At 39.6% G+C, this 25,139-nt stretch overlaps 1 protein-coding gene and 1 non-coding gene across 2 annotated transcripts; one reads left to right on the plus strand and one right to left on the minus strand.

The window, feature by feature from the left end:
• Positions 1–5,223: 5,223 nt before the first annotated feature.
• Positions 5,224–5,331, minus strand: LOC148550727 (small nucleolar RNA R71). Its single transcript, XR_015893931.1, has one exon. It is a non-coding gene; the product is annotated as a small nucleolar RNA R71 (small nucleolar RNA).
• Positions 5,332–21,801: 16,470 nt separating this feature from the next.
• LOC107608810 (fructose-bisphosphate aldolase, cytoplasmic isozyme) lies at positions 21,802–24,714 on the plus strand. Its single transcript, XM_016310543.2, has 3 exons — positions 21,802–22,320; positions 22,945–23,172; positions 23,615–24,714. The coding sequence occupies exons 1-3, from the start codon at positions 22,293–22,295 to the stop codon at positions 24,433–24,435; spliced, it is 1,077 nt and encodes a 358-aa protein (XP_016166029.1). The 5' UTR covers positions 21,802–22,292; the 3' UTR covers positions 24,436–24,714.
• Positions 24,715–25,139: the final 425 nt, after the last annotated feature.

Here is a 25,139-nt window from a genome sequence, read left to right on the forward strand (position 1 = left end):
AGGAGACACCCCGGTTCAGCCACTGGGATACGTATTACTACATACAACCTTTGGGAGAGGGAACCAATCCAGGACCCTCAGAATAGACTACATCGTGGTCAATGTAAGTTCAGCCTATAATGCTCTCATAGGTCGGACAACACTCAATCAACTCAGTGTAATAGTCTCGACTCCACATCTATGTATGAAATTCCCAACTACGGAGGGGATAGCCACAATAAAAGCAGATCAAAAGATGGCACGTCGCTGTTATAACGAAAGTCTAAACCTCATAGGCGGAGGAGAAGAGTTTCATACAATCGAGCTTGGCGGAGTTCAGCGACGAGAAAAACTCCGTCCGCAGCCAGAAGGCAAGATAGAGAAGATTCAGATTGGAGACACCTCGGACAAAATGACTAATGTCGGCACGATCCTAAGAGGAGACTCAAAAGAACTACTGATACAATTCTTACGAGATAATGTCGACCTTTTCGCATGGAAAGCTGCAGATATGCCAGGTATAGACCCCAAGCTAATGAGCCACAAGTTGGCGGTCTATCCAGGGTGCAGCAGAGACGAAGAAAACTTGGGCCAGAGCGATCCCAAGCTATGGAAGCACAAGTACAAGCACTACTGGAGGCATGATTCATAAGAGAAGTCAAGTATCCACTATGGCTAGCGAACGTCGTCTTGGTGAAAAAATCAAATGGGAAGTGGCGAATGTGTACTGATTACACTGATCTCAACAAAGCCTGCCCAAAAGATCCTTACCCACTCCCAAGTATCGACGCCCTGGTAGATGCTTCCTCCGGATATAGATACCTCTCGTTTATGGATGCATACTCGGGATACAACCAAATCCCCATGTATCCACCAGATCAAGAAAAGACCTCGTTTTTAACACCAAAAGCGAACTACTACTACATCGTGATGCCTTTCGGTCTCAAGAATGCGGGAGCTACTTATCAAAGGCTAATGAATAAAGTCTTCTCAGATCACATCGGGAAAATTATGGAAGTATATGTGGACAACATGTTGATAAAGACACAAAGTGAAGAAACATTATTATCCGACCTGGCTAAAGTGTTTGACACTATAAGGAAACTGATGAGCGGATAATTTATACGCTTTTTGACATTGTTTTTAGTATGTTTTTAGTAGGATCTAGTTACTTTTAGGGATGTTTTCATTAGTTTTTATGTTAAATTCACATTTCTGGACTTTACTATGAGTTTGTGTATTTTTCTGTGATTTCAGGTATTTTCTGGCTGAAATTGAGGGACTTGAGCAAAAATCAGATTCAGAGGTTGAAGAAGGATTGCTGATGCTGTTGGATTTTGACCTCCCTGCACTCAAAGTGGATTTTCTGGAGCTACAGAACTCGAAATGGCGCGCTTCCAATTGTGTTAGGAAAGTAGACATCCAGGGCTTTCCAGCAATGTATAATAGTCCATACTTTGCTCAAGTTTAGATGACACAAACTGGCGTTCAACGCCAGCTCTCTGCCCAATTCTGGCGTCCAGCGCCAGAAACAAGCTGCAAAGTGGAGTTCAACGCCCAAAATGGCACAAAAGCTGGCGTTCAACTCCAAGAATGATCTCTACACGTGCAACACTCAAGCTCAGCCCAAGCACACACCAAGTGGGCCCCGGAAGTGGATTTATGCATCAATTACTTACTTCTGTAAACCCTAGTAGCTAGTTTATTATAAATAGGACTTCTTACTATTGTATTAGACATCCTGGATTGTATTTTGATCCTGTGATCTCGTTTTGGGGGCTGGCCATCTCGGCCATGCCTGGACCTTTCACTTATGTATTTTTAACGGTAGAGTTTCTACACTCCATAGATTAAGGTGTGGAGCTCTGCTGTTCTTCAAAGATTAATGCAAAGTTCTACTGTTTTCTATTCAATTCATCTTATTTTGCTTCTAAGATATTCATTCGCACTTCAACCTGAATGTGATGAACGTGACAATCATCATCATTCCCTGCGAACGCGTGCCTGACAACTACTCCTGTTCTACCTTCGATTGAACGAGTATCTCTTAGATTACTAATACAGGGGACCGAGTCCGAGATATTGGGATCTTCGTGGTGTAAGCTAGAATGATGGCGGCATTCAAGAGAATCCGGAAAGTCTAAACCTTGTCTGTGGTATTCCGAGTAGGATTCAATAATTGAATGACTGTGACGAGCTTCAAACTCGCGATTGCTGGGCGTAGTGACAGACGCAAAAGGATAGTAAATCCTATTCCAGCATGATCGAGAACCGACAAATGAATAGCCGTGCCGTGACAGGGTGCGTTGACCATTTTCACTGAGAGGATAGGATGTAACCATTGACAAGGGTGATGCCTCCAGATGATTAGCCGTGCCGTGACAGGGCATTTGGATCATTTTCCCGAGAGAAGACCGAAAGTAGCCATTGACAATGGTGATGCATCACATAAAGCCAGTCATGGAAAGGAGTAAGACTGATTGGATGAAGATAGCAGGAAAGCAGAGGTTCAGAGGAACGAAAGCATCTCTATTCGCGTATCTGAAATTCTCACCAATGATTTACATAAGTATTTCTATCCCTATCTTATTAATTATTTTCGAAAACTCCATTACTATTTTATATCCGCCTGACTGAGATTTACAAGGTGACCATAGCTTGCTTCATACCAACAATCTCCGTGGGATTCGACCCTTACTCACATAAGGTATTACTTGGACGACCCAGTGCACTTGCTGGTTAGTTGTGCGAAGTTGTGAACCATGGTATTGGCATCATGTTTTTGGCGCCATTACCAGGGAAAGAAAGAGCGATGAATTTTACATAATCAAAGTGTAATCACAATTTCTGCGCACCAAGTTTTTGGCGCCGTTGCCGGGGATTGTTCGAGTTTGGACAACTGGCGGTTCATCTTGTTGCTCAGATTAGGTAATTTTCTTTTTGTTTTATTTTCAAAAATTTTTCAAAAACCTTTCAAAAATTTCTCATCTGTTTTCGAAAAAAAAAATAAAAAAATAAATAATGTTTTCAAAAATAAATTATTCTATGGCTTCAAAACTTTCAAGAATGAATTCTAGAGTTTCATGGTAACATGTTGAATCCTATCTGGCTGAAAAGCCATAACCAAACTCCTTTGGGATTGGTCTTCAACTAATCACCTCAATGGATGTAAATCCATTCTAAAGCTTGACTAGCTATTAAGCCATGTCTAACCCTCAGATTGGAGCTTTAGAGTATAAGATTCCTGGAATTCATATTAAAAATTTTGAATCCTTATTTTTCTTTTTTTTCCAAATATTTTCGAAAAAAAAATTAAAAGAAAATACAAAAAAATCATAAAATCAAAAAAATCAAAAAAATTTTGTGTTTCTTGTTTGAGTCTTGAGTCATGTTATAAGTTTGGTGTCAATTGCATGTGCATCTTGCATTTTTCGAAAATTCTCATGCATTCATAGTGTTCTTCATGATCTTCAAGTTGTTCTTGGTAAGTCTTCTTGTTTGATCTTTGCATTTGCATATTTTGTGTCTTTTCTTGTTTTTCATATGCATTCTTGAATTCTTAGTGTCTAAGCATTAAAGAATTCTAAGTTTGGTGTCTTGCATGTTTTCTTTGCATTAAAAATTTTTCAAAAATGTGTTCTTGATGTTCATCATGATCTTCATAGTGTTCTTGGTGTTCATCTTGACATTCATAGCATTCTTGCATGCATTCATTGTTTTGATCCATAACTTTCATGCATTGCATCATTTTTCTTGTTTTTCTCTCTCTTCATTAAAAATTCAAAAATCAAAAAAATATCTTTCCCTTTTTCTCTCTCAAAATTTCGAAAATTAGATTTGACTTTTTCAAAAATTTTTAAAATCTAGTTGTTTTTATGAGTCAAATCAAATTTTCAATTTAAAAATCTCATCTTTTTCAAAATCTTTTTCAAAAATCAAATCTTTTTCAAATTTCTTAGTTATTTTCGAAAATTCCAAAAATATTTTTCAAAAATCTTTTTCTTATTTTTATATCAAATTTTCGAAAATAACATAATCAATTAATGTTTTGATTCAAAAATTTCAAGTTTGTTACTTACTTGTTAAGAAAGATTCAAACTTTAAGTTCTAGAATCATATCTTGTGATTTCTTGTGAATCAAGTCATTAATTGTGACTTTTAAAAATCAAATCTTTTTCAAAACTAATTTTAATCATATCTTTTCAAAAATATCTTCTTATCTTACCTTTTTCAAAAATTTGATTTCAAAATATCTTCTCTAACTTCCTAACTTCTTATCTTTTCAAAATTTGTTTCAACTAACTAACTAACTTTTTGTTTGTTTCTTATCTTTTTCAAAACCACCTAACTAACTCTCTCTCTCTAATTTTCGAAAATATCCCCCTCTTTTTCAAAATTTCTTTTTAATTAACTAATTATTTTAATTTTTTATTTTTATTTTCAAAAATTACTAACCTTTTTCAAAAACTATTTTCAAAAATCACTAACTCTTTTTCAAAAATCAATTTCGAAATTTTCCCTCTCTCATCTTATTCTATTTATTTATTCATCTACTAACATCTCTCCCTCACCCACCAAAAATCTGAACCCTCTCTCTCTCTCTTTCTGAGTTCAGATTTTTCTCTTCTTCTTTTCTTCTACTAACAATAAGGAACCTCTTTACTGTGACATAGAGGATTCCTCTTCTTTTATTTTTCTCTTCTCTTTCTTATGAGCAGGGACAGAGAAAAAGACATTCTTGTTGAAGCTGATCCAGAACCTGAAAGGACTCTGAAGAGAAAACTAAGAGAAGCTAAATTACAACAATCCAGAGACAACCTTATTGAAAATTTCGAACAAGTAAAGGAGATGGCAGCCGAACCCAACAACAATGCAAGGAGAATGCTTGGTGACTTTACTGCACCTAATTCCAATTTACATAGAAGAAGCATCTCCATTCCTGCCATTGGAGCAAACAACTTTGAGCTGAAACCTTAGCTAGTTTCTCTGATGCAGCAGAACTGCAAGTTTCATGGACTTCCATCTGAAGATCCTTTTCAGTTCTTAACTGAATTCTTGCAAATCTGTGATATTGTTAAGACTAATGGAGTATATCCTGAAGTCTACAGGCTCATGCTTTTCCCTTTTGCTGTAAGAGACAGAGCTAGAGTGTGGTTGGACTCTCAACCCAGAGATAGCCTGAACTCTTGGGATAAGCTGGTTACGGATTTCTTAGCCAAGTTCTTTCCTCCTCAAAAGCTGAGCAAACTTAGAGTGGATGTTCAGACCTTCAGACAGAAGGAAGGTGAATCCCTCTATGAAGCTTGGGAAAGATACAAGCAGCTGACCAAAAAGTGTCCTTCTGACATGCTTTCATAATGGACCATCCTGGATATATTCTATGATTGTTTATCTGAGCTATCAAAGATGTCATTGGATACTTCTGCAGGTGGATCCATTCACTTAAAGAAAATGCCTGCAGAAGCTCAAGAACTCATTGACATGGTTGCTAATAACCAGTTCATGTACACTTCTGAGAGGAATCCTGTGAGTAATGGAACGCCTCAGAAGAAGGGAGTTCTTGAAGTTGATAATCTGAATGCCATATTGGCTCAGAACAAAATATTGACTCAGCAAGTCAATATGATTTCTCAGAGTCTGAATGGAATGCAAGCTGCATCCAACAGTACTCAAGAGGCTTCTTATGCAGAAGAAGCTTATGATCCTGAAAACCCTGCAATAGCAGAGGTGAATTACTTAGGTGAACCTTATGGAAACACCTATAATCCATCATGGAGAAATCATCCAAATCTCTCATGGAAGGATCAAAGGCCTCAACAAGGCTTTAATAATGGTGGAAGAAACAGGTTTAGCAATAGCAAGCCTTTTCCATCATCCACTCAGCAAAAGACAGAGAATTCTGAACAAAATACCTCTAATTTGGCAAACTTAGTCTCTGATCTGTCCAAGGCCACTGTAAGTTTCATGAATGAAACAAGGTCTTCCATTAGAAATTTGGAAGCACAAGTGGGCCAGCTGAGTAAGAGGATCACTGAAATCCCTCCTAGTACTCTCCCAAGCAATACAGAGGAGAACCCAAAAGGAGAGTGCAAGGCCATTGACATAAGCACCATGGCCGAACCTGTAAGGGAAGGAGAGGACGTGAATCCCAAGGAGGAAGACCTCCTGGGACGTCCAGTGATCAATAAGGAGCTTCCCTCTGAGGAACCAAAGGACTCTGAGGCTCATCTAGAGACCATAGAGATTCCATTGAACCTCCTTATGCCCTTCATGAGCTCTGATGAGTATTCCTCTTCTGAAGAGAATGAGGATGTTACTGAAGAGCAAACTGCTAAGTTTCTTGGTGCAATCATGAAGCTGAATTCCAAATTATTTGGTATTGAAACTTGGGAAGATGAACCTCCCTTGTTCACCAATGAACTAAGTGATCTGGATCAACTGACATTGCCTCAGAAGAGACAGGATCCTGGAAAGTTCATAATACCTTGTACCATAGGAACCATGATCTTTAAGGCTCTGTGTGACCTTGGTTCAGGGATAAACCTCATGCCCCTCTCTGTAATAGAGAAACTGGGAATCTATGGGGTGCAAGCTGCTAAAATCTCATTAGAGATGGCAGACAATTCAAGAAAACAGGCTTATGGACAAGTAGAGGACGTGTTAGTAAAGGTTGAAGGCCTTTACATCCCTGCTGATTTCATAGTCCTGGATACTGGAAAGGAAGAGGATGAATCCATCATCCTAGGAAGACCTTTCCTAGCCACAACAAGAGCTGTGATTGATGTGGACAGAGGAGAATTGATCCTTCAATTAAATAAGGACAACCTTGTGTTTACAACTCAAGGATCTCTCTCTGCATCCATGGAGAGGAAGCAGAAAAAGCTTCTCTCAAAGCAGAGTCAAACAAAGCCCCCACAGTCAAACTCTAAGTTTGGTGTTGGGAGGCCACAACTAAACTCTAAGTTTGGTGTTGGAGAGTCTCAACAATGCTCTGAACATCTGTGAGGCTCCATGAGAGCCCACTGTCAAGCTATTGACATTAAAGAAGCGCTTATTGGGAGGCAACCCAATTTTTATTTATCTAACAATATTTTTCTTAGTTATATGTCTTTATAGGTTCATGATCATGTGGAGTCACAAAATAAATATAAAAATTAAAAACGGAATCAAAAACAGTAGAGGAAAAATCACACCCTGGAGGAAGCATCTGTCTGGCGTTCAACGCCAGAACAGAGCATGGTTCTGGCGCTGAACGCCCAAAATGGGCAGTATCTGGGCGCTGAACGCCCAAAATGGGCATCATCTGGGCGCTGAACGCCAGAATTGCACCCTGGAGAGGAGCTGGCGCTGAATGCCCAGAACAAGCATGGTTCTGGCGTTCAACGCCAGAAATGGGCAACAAATGGGCGTTGAACGCCCAAAATGGGCACCAACCTAGCGCTGAACACCCTGAGTTGTGTGCAAGGGCATTTTACATGCCTAATTTGGTGCAAGGTTGTAAATCCTTGAACACCTCAGGATCTGTGGACCCCACAGGATCACCTCAGGATCTGTGGACCCCACAGGATCCCCACCTACCTCCACTCACTTCTTCTCACCCCTCTTTCACACAATCCCATAAATATTCTTCCCCAAAACCCTTCACCAATCACCTCAATCCCTCTTCCCCATCACCTCTTCACCACTCACATCCATCCACTCTTCCCCATACACCTACCTCATAAACTCCACCTACCTTCAAAATTCAAAATCAATTTCCCACCCAAACCCACCCTACATGGCCGAAACTTAAACCCCCTCCCTCTCCTATATAAAGCCTTCCATTCTTCCTCATTTTCACACAACACAACCCTCTCTTCTCTTCTTGGCCGAAACACAACCCCTTCTCCCTCTCCTCCATTTTTTTTTCTTCTTCATCTATTCTTTCTTCTCTTGCTCGAGGGCGAGCAAAATTCTAAGTTTGGTGTGGTAAAAGCATAAGCTTTTTGTTTTTCTATTACCATTGATGGCACCTAAGACTGAAGAATCCTCTAGAAAGGGGAAAGGGAAGACAAAAGCTTCCACATCCGAGTCATGGGAGATGGAAAGGTTCATCTCCAAGGCCCATCAAGACCACTTCTATGATGTTGTGGCCAAGAAGAAGGTGATCCCTGAGGTCCCTTTCAAACTCAAAAGAAATGAGTATCCGGAGATCCGACATGAAATTCAAAGAAGAGGTTAGGAAGTTCTAACAAATCCCATCCAACAAGTCGGCATCCTAATGGTTCAAGAGTTCTATGCCAATGCATGGATCACCAAGAACCATGATCAAAGTAAGAACCCGGATCCAAAGAACTATGTTAAAATGGTTCGGGGAAAATACTTAGATTTTAGTCTGGAAAATGTGAGATTGGCGTTCAACTTGCCAAACATGGAAGAGAACGCACGCCCCTACACAAGGAGAGTCAACTTTGATCAAAGGTTGGACCAAGTCCTTATGGACATATGTGTAGAAGGAGCTCAATGGAAGATTGACTCCAAAGGCAAGCCGGTTCAACTAAGAAGATTGGACCTCAAGCCTGTAGCTAGAGGATGGTTGGAGTTCATTCAATGCTCAATCATTCCCACTAGCAACCAGTCTGAAGTTACTATAGACCGGGCCATCATGATCCATAGCATCATGATTGGAGAAGAGGTGGAAGTTCATGAGATTATACCTCAAGAACTCTATAAGGTGGCTGACAAGTCCTCCAATATGGCAAGGTTAGCCTTTCCTCACCTCATTTGCCACCTATGCAATTCGGCTGGGATTGACATAGAGGGAGATATCCTCATTAAAGAGGACAAGCCCATCACTAAGAAAAAGATGGAACAAGCAAGAGAGCCCATTCATGGAGCTCAAGAGGCGTATGAAGCTCATCACCATGAGATCCCGGAGATGCCTCAAATGCACTTTCCTCCACAAAACTATTGGGAGCAAATCAACACCTCCCTAGGAGAATTGAGTTCCAATATGGGACAACTAAGGGTGGAACATCAAGAGCACTCCATCATCCTTCATGAAATAAGAGAGGATCAAAAAACAATGAGGGAGGAGCAACAAAGACAAGGAAGAGACATAGAAGAGCTCAAGGACATCATTGGTTCCTCAAGAAGAAAACGCCACCATCACTAAGGTGGACTCATTCCTTGTTCTTACATTCTCTATTTTTTCGTTTTCTATGTTAAGTGCTTATCTATGTTTGTGTCTTCATTACATGATCATTAGTAGTTAGTAACTTTGTCTTAAAGTTATGAATGTCCTATAAATCCATCACCTCTCTTAAATAAAAAATGTTTTAATTCAAAAGAACAAGAAGTACATGAGTTTTGAATTTATCCTTGAACTTAGTTTAATTATATTGATGTGGTGACAATGCTTCTTGTTTTCTGAATGAATGCTTGAACAGTGCATATGTCTTTTGAAGTTGTTGTTTAAGAATGTTAAATAGTTGGCTCTTGAAAGAATGATGACAAGGAGACATGTTATTTGATAATCTGAAAAATCATAAAAATGATTCTTGAAGCAAGAAAAAGCAGTAAAGAACAAAGCTTGCAAAAAAAAATATATATCGGCAAAAAAAAATAGAAAGAAAAAGAAAAAAGCAAGCAGAAAAAGTCAAAAGCTCTTAAAACCAAGAGGCAAGAGCAAAAAGCCAATAACCCTTAAAACCAAAAGGCAAGGGTAAATAAAAAGGATCCCAAGGCTTTGAGCATCAGTGGATAGGAGGGCCTAAAGGAATAAAATCCTGGCCTAAGCAACTAAATCAAGCTGTCCCTAACCATGTGCTTGTGGCGTGTAGGTGTCAAGTGAAAACTTGAGACTGAGCGGTTAAAGTCAAGGTCCAAAGCAAAAGAAGAGTGTGCTTAAGAACCCTGGACACCTCTAATTGGGGACTTTAGCAAAGCTGAGTCATAATTTGAAAAGGTTCACCCAATTATGTGTCTGTAGCATTTATGTATCTGGTGGTAATACTGGAAAACAAAGTGCTTAGGGCCATGGCCAAGACTCATAAAGAAGTTGTGTTCAAGAATCATCATACTGAACTAGGAGAATCAATAACACTATCTGAACTTTGAGTTCCTATAGATGCCAATCATTCTGAACCTCAATGGATAAAGTGAGATGCCAAAACTATTCAAGAGGCAAAAAGCTCTAAGTCCCGCTCATATGATTGAAGCTATGTTTCATTGATAGTTTGGAATTTATAGTATATTCTCTTCTTTTTATCCTATTTGATTTTCAGTTGCTTGGGGACAAGCAACAATTTAAGTTTGGTGTTGTGATGAGCGGATAATTTATACGCTTTTTGACATTGTTTTTAGTATGTTTTTAGTAGGATCTAGTTACTTTTAGGGATGTTTTCATTAGTTTTTATGTTAAATTCACATTTCTGGACTTTACTATGAGTTTGTGTGTTTTTCTGTGATTTTAGGTATTTTCTGGCTGAAATTGAGGGACTTGAGCAAAAATCAGATTCAGAGGTTGAAGAAGGACTGCTGATGCTGTTGGATTCTGACCTCCCTGCACTCAAAGTGGATTTTCTGGAGCTACAGAACTCAAAATGGCGCGCTTCCAATTGCGTTGGAAAGTAGACATCCAGAGCTTTCCAGCAATGTATAATAGTGCATACTTTTCTCAAGTTTAGACGATGCAAACTGGCGTTCAACGCCAGCTCTCTGCCAATTCTGGCGTCCAGCGCCAGAAACAAGCTGCAAAGTGGAGTTCAACGCCCAAAATGGCACAAAAGCTGGCGTTCAACTCTAAGAATGACCTCTACACGTGCAACACTCAAGATCAGCCCAAGCACACACCAAGTGGGCCCCGGAAGTGGATTTATGCATCAATTACTTACTTCTGTAAATCCTAGTAGCTAGTTTATTATAAATAGGACTTCTTACTATTGTATTAGACATCCTGGATTGTATTTTGATCCTGTGATCTCGTTTTGGGGGCTGGCCATCTCGGCCATGCCTGGACCTTTCACTTATGTATTTTTAACGGTAGAGTTTCTACACTCCATAGATTAAGGTGTGTAGCTCTGCTGTTCCTCAAAGATTAATGCAAAGTACTACTGTTTTCTATTCAATTCATCTTATTTTGCTTCTAAGATATTCATTCGCACTTCAACCTGAATGTGATGAACGTGACAATCATCATCATTCCCTACGAATGCGTGCCTGACAACCACTCCCGTTCTACCTTCGATTGAACGAGTATCTCTTAGATTACTAATACAGGGGACCGAGTCCGAGATATTGGGATCTTCGTGGTGTAAGCTAGAATGATGGCGGCATTCAAGAGAATCCAGAAAGTCTAAACCTTGTCTGTGGTATTCCGAGTAGGATTCAATGATTGAATGACTGTGACGAGCTTCAAACTCGCGATTGTTGGGCGTAGTGACAGACGCAAAAGGATAGTAAATCCTATTCCAGCATGATCGAGAACCGACAAATGAATAGCTGTGCCGTGACAGGGTGCGTTGACCATTTTCACTAAGAGGATAGGATGTAACCATTGACGAGGGTGATGCCTCCAGATGATTAGCCGTGCCGTGACAGGGCATTTGGATCATTTTCCCGAGAGAAGACCAAAAGTAGCCATTGACAATGGTGATGCATCACATAAAGCCAGCCATGGAAAGGAGTAAGACTGATTGGATGAAGATAGCAGGAAAGCAGAGGTTCAGAGGAACGAAAGCATCTCTATTCGCGTATCTGAAATTCTCACCAATGATTTACATAAGTATTTCTATCCCTATCTTATTAATTATTTTCGAAAACTCCATTACTATTTTATATCCGCCTGACTGAGATTTACAAGGTGACCATAGCTTGCTTCATACCAACAATCTCCGTGGGATTCGATCCTTACTCACATAAGGTATTACTTGGACGACCCAGTGCACTTGCTGGTTAGTTGTGCGAAGTTGTGAACCATGGTATTGGCATCATGTTTTTGGCGCCATTACCAGGGAAAGAAAGAGCGATGAATTTTACATAATCAAAGTGTAATCACAATTTCTGCGCACCAGAAACATGACATACGACTCAATCCCGCAAAATGCACTTTTGCCATAGAAGCGGGCAAATTTTTAGGTTTCATGCTAACACAAAGAGGAATTGAAGCAAATCCAGATAAATGTCAAGCCATACTCAACATGAAAAGCCCAACCTGTGTCAAAGAAGTACAGCAACTCAACGGAAGATTGGCCGCCCTATCTAGGTTCTTAGCAGGATCAGCGATAAGATCTCTCCCCTTCTATGCTACTTTAAGGAAGGGAAAGCAGTTCGAATGGACAACATAATGTGAACAAGCCTTCCAAGACTTCAAAGAATTCTTAGGACGACCACCTATCCTATCTCGGCCACGAAAAGGAGAACCGCTTATATTATATCTCGCAGTAGGAAGCCGAGCAATAGCCTCAGCACTTGTCAGAGAAGACGAAAGTGGGCAACAACCCGTCTACTTCATTAGTAAAGCGCTACAAGGATCCGAGTTGAACTACCAGAAATAGAAAAGTTTGCCTATACTCTCGTTCTAACATCTCGACGACTTCGCCCGTACTTCCAGGCTCACACAATTAAGGTTCGAACTAACCAGCCCATAAAAGAAATATTGCAGAAAATAGATTTAGCAGGAAGAATTTTACAATAGGCAGTCGAGTTATCCGAGTTCGACCTCCAATATGAAGCCCGGACAGCCATCAAATCACAGTATCTGGCCGACTTCATCGCAGAATTCACAGATGCCCCGGAAATCCCCACAGAATGGAATCTCTATGTGGACGGTTCTTCAAATAAGACTGGAAGCGGCGCAGGTGTGATAATAGAAAGCGACCAAGGAACCCAGGTTGAGCTCTCCCTCAAGTTCAGGTTCCCAGCCTCAAATAACCAGGCGGAATATGAAGCATTATTAGCGGGTTTGAAGCTGGCTAAAGAGGTTGGAGCTCAAAAACTCAACATCTACAGCGATTCACAAGTGGTCACATCACAAATAACAGGGGGCTATCAAGCCAAAGATCTCACCATGAAAAAGTATTTGGATAAAACCCAGAAACAACTCGGACAACTCGGGGAATATAAGATCTGCCACATACCCCACGAACAAAATGCCCGAGCTGACGCACTCTCGAAACTAGCCAGCACCAAACCAGGGGGCAACAATAGAAGCCTCATCCAGGAAATGCTACTGAACCCGTCAATCTCGGAAGAGAAAAAAGTCCTGGCCATAACAAGTCAGGACCAAGGATGGATGACCTCCATAATCAACTACCTCAAAGCAGGAACACTCCCCCACAGAAGAAAAAGAGGCAAAGAGGTTAAAAAGGGAGGCACAGTACTACACCATCATAAACAACATCCTGTACAAAAGAGGGATCTCAATACCATTACTAAAATGCGTACCGACCCCCAACACAAGGGAAGTGCTGGAAGAATTACACGGCGGCATATGTGGCAATCATCTCAGAGCATGGGCTCTCGCCAAAAAAGTACTCCGGGCGGGATTTTATTGGCCAACTCTACAGAAAGAAGCCACAGAATTTGTAAAGACATGTCCACCATGTCAGAAACATGCCAACTTTCACATCGCTCCACCAGAAGAACTTATCAGCGTGACCTTGCCTTGGCCGTTTGCAAAATGGGGACTCGATCTTCTCGGCCCCTTCCCCCAGGGGTCAGGACAAGTTAAATTTTCCATAGTAAGGGTAGACTATTTCACAAAGTGGATTGAGGCAGAACTCCTAGCCAATGCTACCGCTCAAAGAAGTCGGAAATTTCTATATAGAAACATTGTCACAAGGTTTGGGGTTCCATATTCAATAACCACAGACAATGGCACTCAATTCACAGATGCAGGCTTCAGAAAACTAGTAGCCGACTTGAATATAAAGCACCAGTGCACCTCCGTTGAACACCCACAAGCCAATGGACAGGCCGAAGCTGCCAACAAAGTCATATTGGCCGGGTTAAAACGGAGATTACAAGATGCAAAGGGAGCTTGGGCAGAGGAGCTTCCACAGGTCCTATGGGCATATCGAACGATGCCACATTCCACCACGAATGAATCCCCCTTCCGGTTAGCATATGGAATAGAAGCAATGATCCCAGTAGAGATTAAGGAAGGATCGCCTAGAGTGGTCCATTACAATGAGGGAGCAAACTCCCAACTTCAGAAGGAAGAGCTTGACCTACTACCTGAAATCCAAGAAAGAGCTCGGATCAGGGAAGAAGCACTAAAGCGTCGAATGGCTTCCAGATATAATCAAAGGGTAGTACCGAGAAGTTTCACGGAGAATGATCTCATCCTAATTCGAAATGATGTCGGAACAACTCAACCAGGAGAAGGAAAGCTGGCAGCAAACTGGAAAGGACCCTACCGAGTCATAAAAGTACTTGGGAAGGGCTACTACAGACTGTCCGAACTCGATGGACGAGAGCTTCCCAGATCATGGCACGCCTGCAACCTAAGAATGTACTACAGGTAGAAAAGGTAAAAGATCTCATTATTGGATACACTCTTTTTCCTGAAAAGGTTTTTTAACGAAGCACCAAGTTGAGACTCAGACACTATCCGACTTAAAGGGATGAAAAATTCCCACATGTATATATTTGCACTTTCCTTTGAATAAAATATATTTTTTAGATATTCTACAAGATCTCAAGATGCATTAATCTGAAGCATTCATCGTCTGATTATAAAGCAACAGATCAGCGGAAAGTGAAAAACAATTTCACTGCACGATCACGATAAAGATAAAACGTCCGATAAAGGTGAAAACGCGATTCACCCAAAAGACGATCTAGAAATGACAACCACTTTCTACAAATCGGCAAAGATGAACACAGAATAATGTAAGAAGTTATCGAAAGTGATCTAAAAAAGAACCTGACGAGGTCTTACGGATTGCTAAAATAATAACTTAAAGACTGGCCGACGTTAAGAAGTCGGACTAAGTCAACCCAAGTTATAAGTAAACCCTGGAAAGAGGTCTGGCCAACCCGATTAAAGAGGATTACTTTAATTTAGAAGGGTCCGACATGACAAAGTCAGCCCAAAATGAAAAAGTTATACAAGTAGTCCCTGAAAGAGACCTGACATAGGTCCAAAAAAGAGGAGTACAAAATAACTTAGAAGAGATTGACCTAACGAAGTCGATCTCCTACAAAAGAAAGTTATAAAAGTAATCCCTGAAAGAGATCTGACAAAGATCCAAGAAAGAGGATTACAAAAATAACTTAGAAGAGACCGACATAACGAAGTCGGACTCCTACTACTAAAAAGTTATAAAAGTAATCCCTAAAAGAGATCTGACAAAGATCCAAGAAAGAGGATTACAAAAATAACTTAGAAGAGACCGACATAACGAAGTCGGACTCCTACTACTAAAAAGTTATAAAAGTAATCCCTGAAAGAGATCTAACAAAGATCCAAGAAAGAGGGTTACAAAAATAACTTAGAAAAGGACGACGTAAAGAAGTCAGCCTACTACAAAGCAAGTTACAAAGGTAACCCCTGAGAGAGACCGGACAAAGGACTACCAAAATAACTTGGAGGACCAACTTGAAGAAATCGGTTATAGATCGTCAGAAATACAAGCAAGAGCGAGAAAATCGAAAAACAAGTTGGACCCACATAACCATAACCTCAAAGGATCCAAGCTACAAACAATAAAGCAAATCCGAAGAGGACGAACGGCAGGGTTCCAACATCCTCAGAAAACAAAAAAGATACCAAGTTAAGCACGAAAGCATGATATAATCTACAAAGTTATAAAGCTTCAGAGGCCACCAAAATCTACCTCAAAAGCTAGAAAGTTACTTTTGTTTGTCAAAACAAAAAGTTGCTAGGCAAGCAACGAGAAAGTATCAGCAGTTAACAAAACATAAAGAGTTTAAAAAGCACACAAGCCGGGCCAACTACATAAATATCCAGAATAAATGGGCTAAGGGTCAGAAGACTTTTTAGCAGCATCAGTCCGAGGAGACGGAGGGCGAGTCTGGAGAAGAACAGCATCCACAGTACCGTCATCCCGGTTTAAGATCTGGCAGTTAGGATCAGAAGCGGGAGGGCCGACCTCGGCAGGAACAGCAGGAGTTGACACCTTGGCAGAGGACACAGGGGGAGGTTCAACATCATCATCATCCTCGTCATCAGGGACAATCTTGCCATCCCTGACAACGTTATCTAGGCTGAAGAGGTTCAGGTCGGCCTCGGGAGCAATAACCCGAACTTGTTCCTTCAGGTTCTCATAGGCAGCAGTTTTACTACCAACAAGATGACCTTGGAGCTCGGAGTAATCAGCTCGGGCATTCTCCAACTCCTCCCTCAGGCGTAACACCTCCCGGTAAGATATCACATAACTATCCTTATGTCTCATAGTCGTGTCCTCGGCCAGCCTCACAGAAGCCACCAGAGAGATGGAACTCGCCTTCTCATTCTCCAAATCTTTTTCCAACTTGGCCACCTTCACTTCAAGCTCCTCCTTCAAGCCTTTCATCCGATCAAACTCCTGTTTGGCCTCCTCCATAAAATCTTTAGTGGCATGGATAGGAAGACTTTGAGCAGTTCGATATAGGGCCGCTCCCATGTGTGTCATCTTGATACTACTCTGAGTTATATAATCAAAATGATGAAGAAGCGACACGTCATCCATAGGGAGGACACCATAAGGGCTGATTTGTTGATCTACAAACTCGACCGCATCAAAGTTAGGAGCATCAAGGTTGAAAGGCTCAATCGTTTTTTGCTTTTTACTAGGAGGAGCACTAGAAGCTGCAGCAGAAGACTGGGGGGGGGGAGGGGGCTCCACCGGACGAACCCGAGGAGTGGGGATCACCTTCCTCAGACCAGGAGAACTCGACACGGGCGGCTTCATTGAAACTTGCGAAGATCCCTCCCCAGCCGCCTTGGCCGAGATGTTTCGAGCAGCAGTTTCCTTTTTTGCCCTTTTGAAGGCCTTTATGGAATCATTATTTTTTGACATCTCTGCAAAACCAGCCACAGCAAAGGATCACAATTACAAGAAGAGGAAGTGAAGCCAATAAAACAAGTATATAAACAAGTCTGACAAATACCCAAAACAGTCCGAACCAGAGGCGGATCGTTTAAAAATCTTTTTGTATCAAGATGAGGAGGCGCCCCCCATAAATCCTCAAGAACAACAACAAAAGCACGTTCAACATCATCAAGCATCTCCCAAGTATAGCGAGACACTCTCATATCCTTCTGCCACCATAGAGGGAAAGAGGGCTCATCGTTTTCAACAAGAAAAAAAGGGCGAGCCCCCTCGACGGCACGAACTTTAAAGAAGTAATTCTTGAAGTCCTTAAAGGACTCATCATACATAGCAAAAACTTTATGGCCCTGGGCAGACCTGAAGGAAACCCAGGAAGCTTTCTTTTTCGAAGAACCACCAGGCTTGGCGGATACAAACAAGTACAGGAAGAGAGTCAGAGAAGGTGTTACACCTAATTCTCGGCAGAGCAACTGAAAAATCTTAATAAAACTCCAGGAATTTGGGTGAAGCTGGGAGGGGGCAATATTACACAACCACAACAAGTCGGTCTCGAAGGCAGTGAAAGGAAAAGTAACGTTCAACTGACTGAAGAAGTATTCATAGGCGTAAAAAAAGGGACGCTCCCCCTCGATGGAAGTCGGAAAACAAACTCTCTCATCAGAATCAGGAGCAACAAGCTCATAATCTCCCTCCCGGGTACTATTACCACAAATCCTATGGCACTTCCTCAGCTCTATGCAAAATTCAGCATCCACAACAGAAACACACAGCAAGACAAGGGAGTCCAGCCAATCGGACATCCCCTCAGAAACTCGGGAAGACATCTCTACAATGTTATTGCGAAAAGACATGAGGCCAACTAACCCTAATTAAGAAAAGAAGATGGGGTTACCAAAAACATCTCGGACAAGGGAGAAAACGACTCGATTAATACGATACAGGTAAAGAAACAGCAAAGGAAAACCCCAAGACTCAAACCAAAGTCCTGGGGCATCCCTTAGAGGCAGTAACAAAGCAAGGTTTCCAGGAAAATCTACAGCTCCCACCCAAGCATTTCTCAAAACAAGAAAAAGAAAAAGTCATCACAGTCTACCATCAAAAGCATTCCTAAAAATCAAGTGCGCTAAGAAGAAACTATCAAAGATGCGAACTTTCTCAGAATCGGGCAAAGTAACCTTCAAATAAAGCACGGAACAGATGCGGATAGTGGTATCAGAACAGAAACAACAAGGAACATGCAAAGCCTTAAAAGCATCAAGCAAAAACAAAAAGGATCATGCAGAAGATGGAGAAACTCCCAAAACGCACATTTCAACAACAATAAGACACGATGAAAACAGAAAGATCCAAACTTTCTCAACCTCATCACAAAAACAAAGAGAAAAACACGAAATGGGACTAACCTGGAGACGAAAGAAGCTTCGAGGAAGAAAAATGGAGGCGCAGAAATAAAAGCTGCCCAGAAAATTGCCAAACAAACGCCGCAACACAAGAAAGCAGAAGTGCAAACGAAAAACAGAGAGCGAAGAGAGCGGAGAAAAGAAGTTACAAAAAGAGCGAAGGAGAGAAACCGTTTCTGGGTTTTTCAAAATTAAAATAAAGAGCCAAAGGGATACGGGGCAATTAATGTTAAAATTAATGAAAACATTAAACCCTCGCACGTTCCCAAAACGCCAATATAAAAGCGCGCGCCTTTAGAGGAAAAACGTTCTACATTCAAAAGCTTCTACAAAGGAATCAACAAAATGCTTGAGTTTGGCTTCACTAGAGAAGGACCGAAGTCAAGAACTCGACCTCAAAAAGAAGACCGAGCTCAAGCAGGGCACTGTTCATACCCTGGGTCGAGATGACCGAGCCGGGATGTTCAGTAGCAAAGCGACCGACCTCTTTAGGTCAAGCGGACCGACTTCTTTACGAAGAAGACGGCCAAAGCGACAGGAAAAGCCCAAAGAAGGGCCCAACTCAAGGAATACGACCCAGATCCAAAGGCAGCCCAAGCCGATGGAGACAAGGGCGGTTCCATGGAAGATAAGCTGACCTCAACAAAAGATAAGATAAGATAACTAACTTATCTTATCCAAAGAAGGTCACATCTCACTACTATAAATACACTGGAGCACCCAGGTATAACTCATACTCTGATTCTACAATAAACCTGCTTAATACCCATGCTAACTTAAGCATCGGAGTCTCTTGCAGGTACCCCCACCCTCCGGTGACCAAGGATCAGCAGTGTAGCAAGTCCAACAAGTCGGACACAACAGCTCCGGTCGCCACCAGCCAGCCGAACATACCATCTCCGACCAATACAAAAGATCTCATCCGAGATCGATCTCCAGTTTCAGGTAACCCTCGGAACACTAACCTAGCCACCAACCACTGCTAGAATTCGAATTGTGTGGCTTTAATTTGAGGCAAATACTTTTGCCACTGCATCACATGCCTCAGCCACCATAGGGCTACCTTGATCTTCAAGTCAGATCAGTGTGCTAGTGGTATGAGAACATGCCCAATGTTTTGGGTTTTGGTCAGAGTACATGCCCAATGTTTATTACCAAGATCCATGTTGTAAGTGGAGCATGAGATATTGGGCCAGTAACTTTGAGTCACAATCATAACAACTTACGAAAAAATTTATTAACACGAACCAAAAATTAATAATAATAATATACAAAAACATATCAATCTGGGTTTGGGATGGGCACGCGTCTTCGGTCTGAATCTGGTTCAGGTTGGGCTGTCCGGCCCGAACACTTTCCCAAAAACAATCATCACAATATTACCAGAAAAATATAATAAGTGGAAATTCTTATTAAAAAAAATACTATCTATAGTATATCAAAAAATTAATCCCATATATATATAATATCATTTTTAATATTTATTTTATATTCTAATATATATTTTATATTATTAATTAATTTGATATTAATTTTAATTTGGTGTAAAAAATCGAATCCATAATTCGAGGCTTAAAATACCAACTTAAATGTCTATTGTTATGAGTCTCTTTTAGTTAAGATATAAAAATTATGATACATTAAAAAGATACATATTATTGGCAACCAAAATAACTAAATTAAAGCAGCTAGTTAAACTTTCAACTTAAATATATTGATATAAACTTTTTTTTTTTTTATATTCAATCATACTATACACAGCTCAGCTAGTTAAACTTTTAACTTAAATATATTGATATAAACCTTTTTTTTTTCTATCAATATTCAATCATACTATAAGCAGCTAGTTGATTAATTGTCATGGAAATATGTGTAATAGTAATAAATGTGAGATTACTCAAAATAACGACTACTTTACAAACATAATTGTGTAACTTGTTGGGTTATATGAATTAGAAAAATGATAATTTTATTCCATTTTCAATAATGTCATTTTATACAATTTTTTTTTATATTTTATATATACATGAATTTGTTGGAAAAAAAGTGATATTAAACAAAAAAAAAGAGTTATACATTTTTTTGTCTTAGAAATTAAAATTATTAAGTTCTTTTAAAAAATTGACTTAAAAAAGTTTTGAATTTTAAACAAAAAGTTTTGTCTTAGTTCCTATAGGATCTTTCTTTTGGTTTTGGTGCAATAAAGTTTAGGATATAGTATTGTTTTAGTATTTAATATTTGAGTTAAGTTTTAATTTTGTTTTTAATATTTAAAGTGTTATATTTTTTTCTAAATGTTCTATTTTATCCTATAGTCAAAATTATTTTTTTTTTAAAATATTATTTTTTCTATTATATTTTTTCTTAAATAGTGACAAAAATTATAATTACAGTAGTTATAGTGGTGATTATAGTAATTTGAGAATAAAAGTTGCAAAAGAATAAAAAAAACAAGAAAACAATAATAAAGAAAAATAGTATTTTTAGAACAAAATGTTTAATTTTGATCAAAGCATAAAAATAGAATAAAATATAATATCTAGAGACAAAAATAGAATATTTTAAATGTTAAGAATAAAATTATTATTTAAACAAAACGTAAGAAAGTAAAATAATACTTTATTTTAAAATTTATTAAATAATTTTGTTTAGTCTAAATTGTTAATTTGCTCCCTAAAATATTAACATAATAGGTTAAATGATAATCTGACAACCTAAAATATTAATGTCACATAACACGTTACATCAACATTTAATCTACTATATCAACACTTACTGAAATAAACTGATAATATAAACTAAAACAAAAGCTTTTTAAATTTTACTTCACCAAAGTTAAAAGAAAATTTTTACAAGAACCATAACCAAGAGAGGGTATTGTTTAGAGGCAAAAATCTTATCTTATGGTACATTTATCTTCAATTAATACATATTAATTAAATGTAAGAAATACATATTAATTAAATGTATGAAAAAAAATTGCATTCCATTTCCATTTAAATTCCAATTCGAACTCATCTAACTTAACCCTTGATATCTCCTACCTCGGCGTGTCAAAAAAATAATTATTATGAATTTGAGTTTTATTTAATAGTTTACCGAAAAATAAATTATTACATGTATTAGGTGTTATTTGAACTTTTAACACTTATTTAAAGTTTAAATGAATAAATGAGTTCGACCAACCTAATTTGATATATTTTTTTATTATTTACTGTATTTTTCAGTCCCACAGACTAAAAAATAATTTATGAAAAATCTAAACTCCATGGAACGCTCACACTTACTTAGTGGGATAAGTGGACTAATCACTCTACTAACTCAATAATTCTTTTTTGTTTTTTGTGGTTTCCTATTAAACAACATCTGTATCTTTTGTTTTTGGACGAGCTCTAATTTAATTGGATGGGGCTCTTTCATTCGAACCCAAAAACAAAAAATAGGACAGACATTGAGGAGGAGAAGTGATTGGGCCCAATAAAGACGATGTTGTGGGCCATTGAAATGTGACAACATACGCAGAACGTGGGTTTGGAAAAAACCATAAACCATGTTTCTTTTGGTTTCTAGGTTGTTGGTTTTGCTAAGTGTCGTGATTCCAACGGCAGTCCACAGAGACGAAACCGTGAAGAGAAAAAACCGACGTAGTCCATGTTTTCGAGATTTGCGTGCGCCCCTCTTCTTTTCTACTACTTTCTTAGTCATTAGTCATCACTTTTTTGACCCAACAACATCATATCTCATTTCATTATAAAAACCCTAAAACCCTCGCCTTTTTCTCTCTACTTCTCTTTTATTCCTTCTTAGTCTGTTATCATCGTTCACTATCTAACCCTCTCTCTATCGCTCTTTCCGTTCTCCGATCTAATCAACCATGTCGAACTTCAAGAGCAAGTACCATGGTATCTCCTTTCCCGCATGCCCTTCGACTACTTCCCTTAGAGTTTTTTTCTTTCTTTTTTAAGGTTAATTTTGATGGGATGGATTTTTGTTTTCGTGTCTAGTTTGATTCGATCTGGTGTTATATGTGTTGTATGGATCTTTTTGTTGTCTATGAATCTGATTTTTCCTTTTATTTTTTATTTTGTAATTTGATGATGCTTTGGTGGTTCCACTTTTTGCGTTCGGTACTTTTGTTTATTTTCTTGTTTTGTTTTGTTTCTCCGTGCAATTCGCGTACTTTTCTGTGCAAATCGGTCGGTTTTGGTCTCTGATTGTGTGAAAAAATTCAGATCTGACTACGTGTGAAACAAAAAGGGACTAATAGTCCCTTTGATTTAAATTAGATGCTTTCACTTTCAAGGTTTTTTGGTTAACCAAACTAGCATGATTTGAATAAGAAGTGCAACTCTCCCTTTGTTGTAGACTGAATGAGAACTTTGCATCTAACATAACAAAAACATGTAATTGTTCTGATCTATGTGATCTGTCACTCATACTTAAGGATTGGGAAGAAGGGTTTTTTATTTGTGTGGTAATAAATTGATTTGATTAATTTAATTAATTAATGAGTGAGGAGTTTGCAGATGAGCTGATTGCCAATGCTGCATACATTGGCACCCCCGGAAAGGGAATTCTTGCTGCTGATGAGTCAACTGGAACAATTGGCAAGCGTCTATCCAGCATCAATGTCGAGAACGTCGAAACTAACAGGCGGTCTCTCAGGGAGCTCCTCTTTACCACTCCTGGAGCTCTTCAGTATCTCAGTGGAGTTATCCTTTTTGAGGAAACCCTCTACCAGAGCACTGCTGCAGGTACTTACGCACTCTCAACAATCTTTGTCTTGCTATGAGCATTCTATCAGTGGTGTTAAGCATTCATTGTTTTCCTTTTCATCTGATTGTTCTGTCTTACCTGCATTTTTGTTATGTAAGGTTTTTCTTATTGATTTTTGCTTTGACAAGATGTGTTGTGTTTGAAATTTTCAGTGAGTTACGTAAGTGATTTTCATTTTGGTGGAGTTCTTCTACTTTTCATCTACTTGTGCTCTCCTACATTATCATAAATTCTTTCTTTTTTTAAAAAAAGAATTTGGTTAACGAAATATTCTCTATCAAATTTAATTGCCTTGGTTAACGAAATATTTTGTTCTCCGTTGCATCTGTTTGTGTTGTCTTATTTGAATGAGCATTGCTATAACAATTTTTTTTCTCTCTCGAGAGAGAGAGACTGACATGACGAATGGGCTTCTTTCAGGCAAACCTTTTGTTGAGGTCTTGAAGGAAGGTGGTGTACTTCCAGGTATCAAGGTTGATAAGGGTACCGTCGAGCTTGCCGGAACCAATGGAGAAACCACCACTCAGGGTCTTGATGGCCTTGGTCAGCGTTGCGCCAAGTACTATGAAGCTGGTGCGCGTTTTGCCAAATGGCGTGCTGTGCTCAAGATCGGTCCCACCGAGCCATCCGAACTTGCCATCCACGAGAATGCATATGGATTGGCCAGATATGCCGCCATTTGCCAGGAGAATGGTCTTGTTCCCATTGTTGAGCCTGAGATCCTTGTTGATGGACCCCATGACATCCACAAGTGTGCAGCAGTAACAGAGCGAGTGCTTGCAGCATGCTATAAGGCACTGAATGACCACCATGTCTTGCTTGAGGGAACACTCTTGAAACCAAACATGGTTACCCCCGGATCTGACTCTGCAAAGGTTGCCCCTGAGGTTGTTGCCGAGCACACTGTGAGAGCTCTTCAGCGAACTGTCCCGTCTGCTGTCCCGGCCGTGGTTTTCCTCTCTGGTGGACAGAGTGAGGAGGAGGCAACCCTCAACCTCAATGCCATAAACCAAGTCAAGGGTAAGAAGCCATGGTCCCTTTCCTTCTCTTTCGGAAGGGCACTTCAACAGAGCACTCTTAAGGCTTGGAGTGGAAAAGAGGAGAATGTGAAGAAGGCTCAAGAAGCATTCCTCACAAGGGCAAAGGCCAATTCTGAAGCAACACTCGGAACATACAAGGGTAGTGCAAACCTTGGTGAGGGTGCCTCAGAGAGCCTTCATGTTAAGGACTACAAGTACTGAGCAAGGTTTCTGTGCGTTACTATTTACATCCCTGGAGGGTAGGAATTGGGGTATTTGGGGGTACAAGTCAAGTGTTCTGTTGAGGGTTTTGAGCGAGTGTTTTTATGGTTGGACTTGTGACAAAAAAAATAATTGCCTTTGAGCTTTTTCGCTATTTTGGTTTTGCAAGTGTTCCTATGCTCATTTCAGTGTATGTAAAACTGTACTGAGACTGAGAATTTGGTTTTCAAGACACTTATGTGTGCGCTTATGAATTTTAATGTGGGTAGTTAAATGCCATTTGCTGTCACAATTCTTTAGATGTCTGCGATGAGTACATAACTTTCAGATTGACCTTGAGGGGTGACGCACAGTTTGAGGATGGTTTGATTTTATCTCCATATTCTATATTCTGTTTTGTTTCAATTTTATTTTAGTTTTATCCTTTAATATTTTATTTGATTCCATTTTTAAGTAGTAAAAAGTTATTTTTGTTTTGATCCCTTTTATCTTTTTCACCATCTCTTCCAACCTTTACCACCAAATTAAACCCCTTTTTCTCTCCACCACAAACAACTACCATTGCTTCTGCCATCCCACCGCTTAGGTTTCTCTTCCTCCTCTCTTATGACAACCGACCACTTAGGTTTCTCTTCCTCCTCTTTTATGACAACCCACCGCAACCATCAATCCGTCATTATTGCGCAATAACTACGGCCACCAGT

Source organism: Arachis ipaensis, chromosome B7 (assembly GCF_059453495.1).
Source record: "Arachis ipaensis isolate K30076 ecotype BB chromosome B7, ASM5945349v1, whole genome shotgun sequence".
Lineage (NCBI taxonomy): Eukaryota > Viridiplantae > Streptophyta > Magnoliopsida > Fabales > Fabaceae > Arachis > Arachis ipaensis.

Coding starts and splice junctions, on each gene's coding strand:
- LOC107608810 (XM_016310543.2), top strand. CDS start 22,293: ATGTCGAACTTCAAGAGCAAGTACCATG. Junction 22,321..22,944: donor CTTCAAGAGCAAGTACCATG/GTATCTCCTTTC, acceptor AGGAGTTTGCAG/ATGAGCTGATTGCCAATGCT. Junction 23,173..23,614: donor CTACCAGAGCACTGCTGCAG/GTACTTACGCAC, acceptor GGCTTCTTTCAG/GCAAACCTTTTGTTGAGGTC.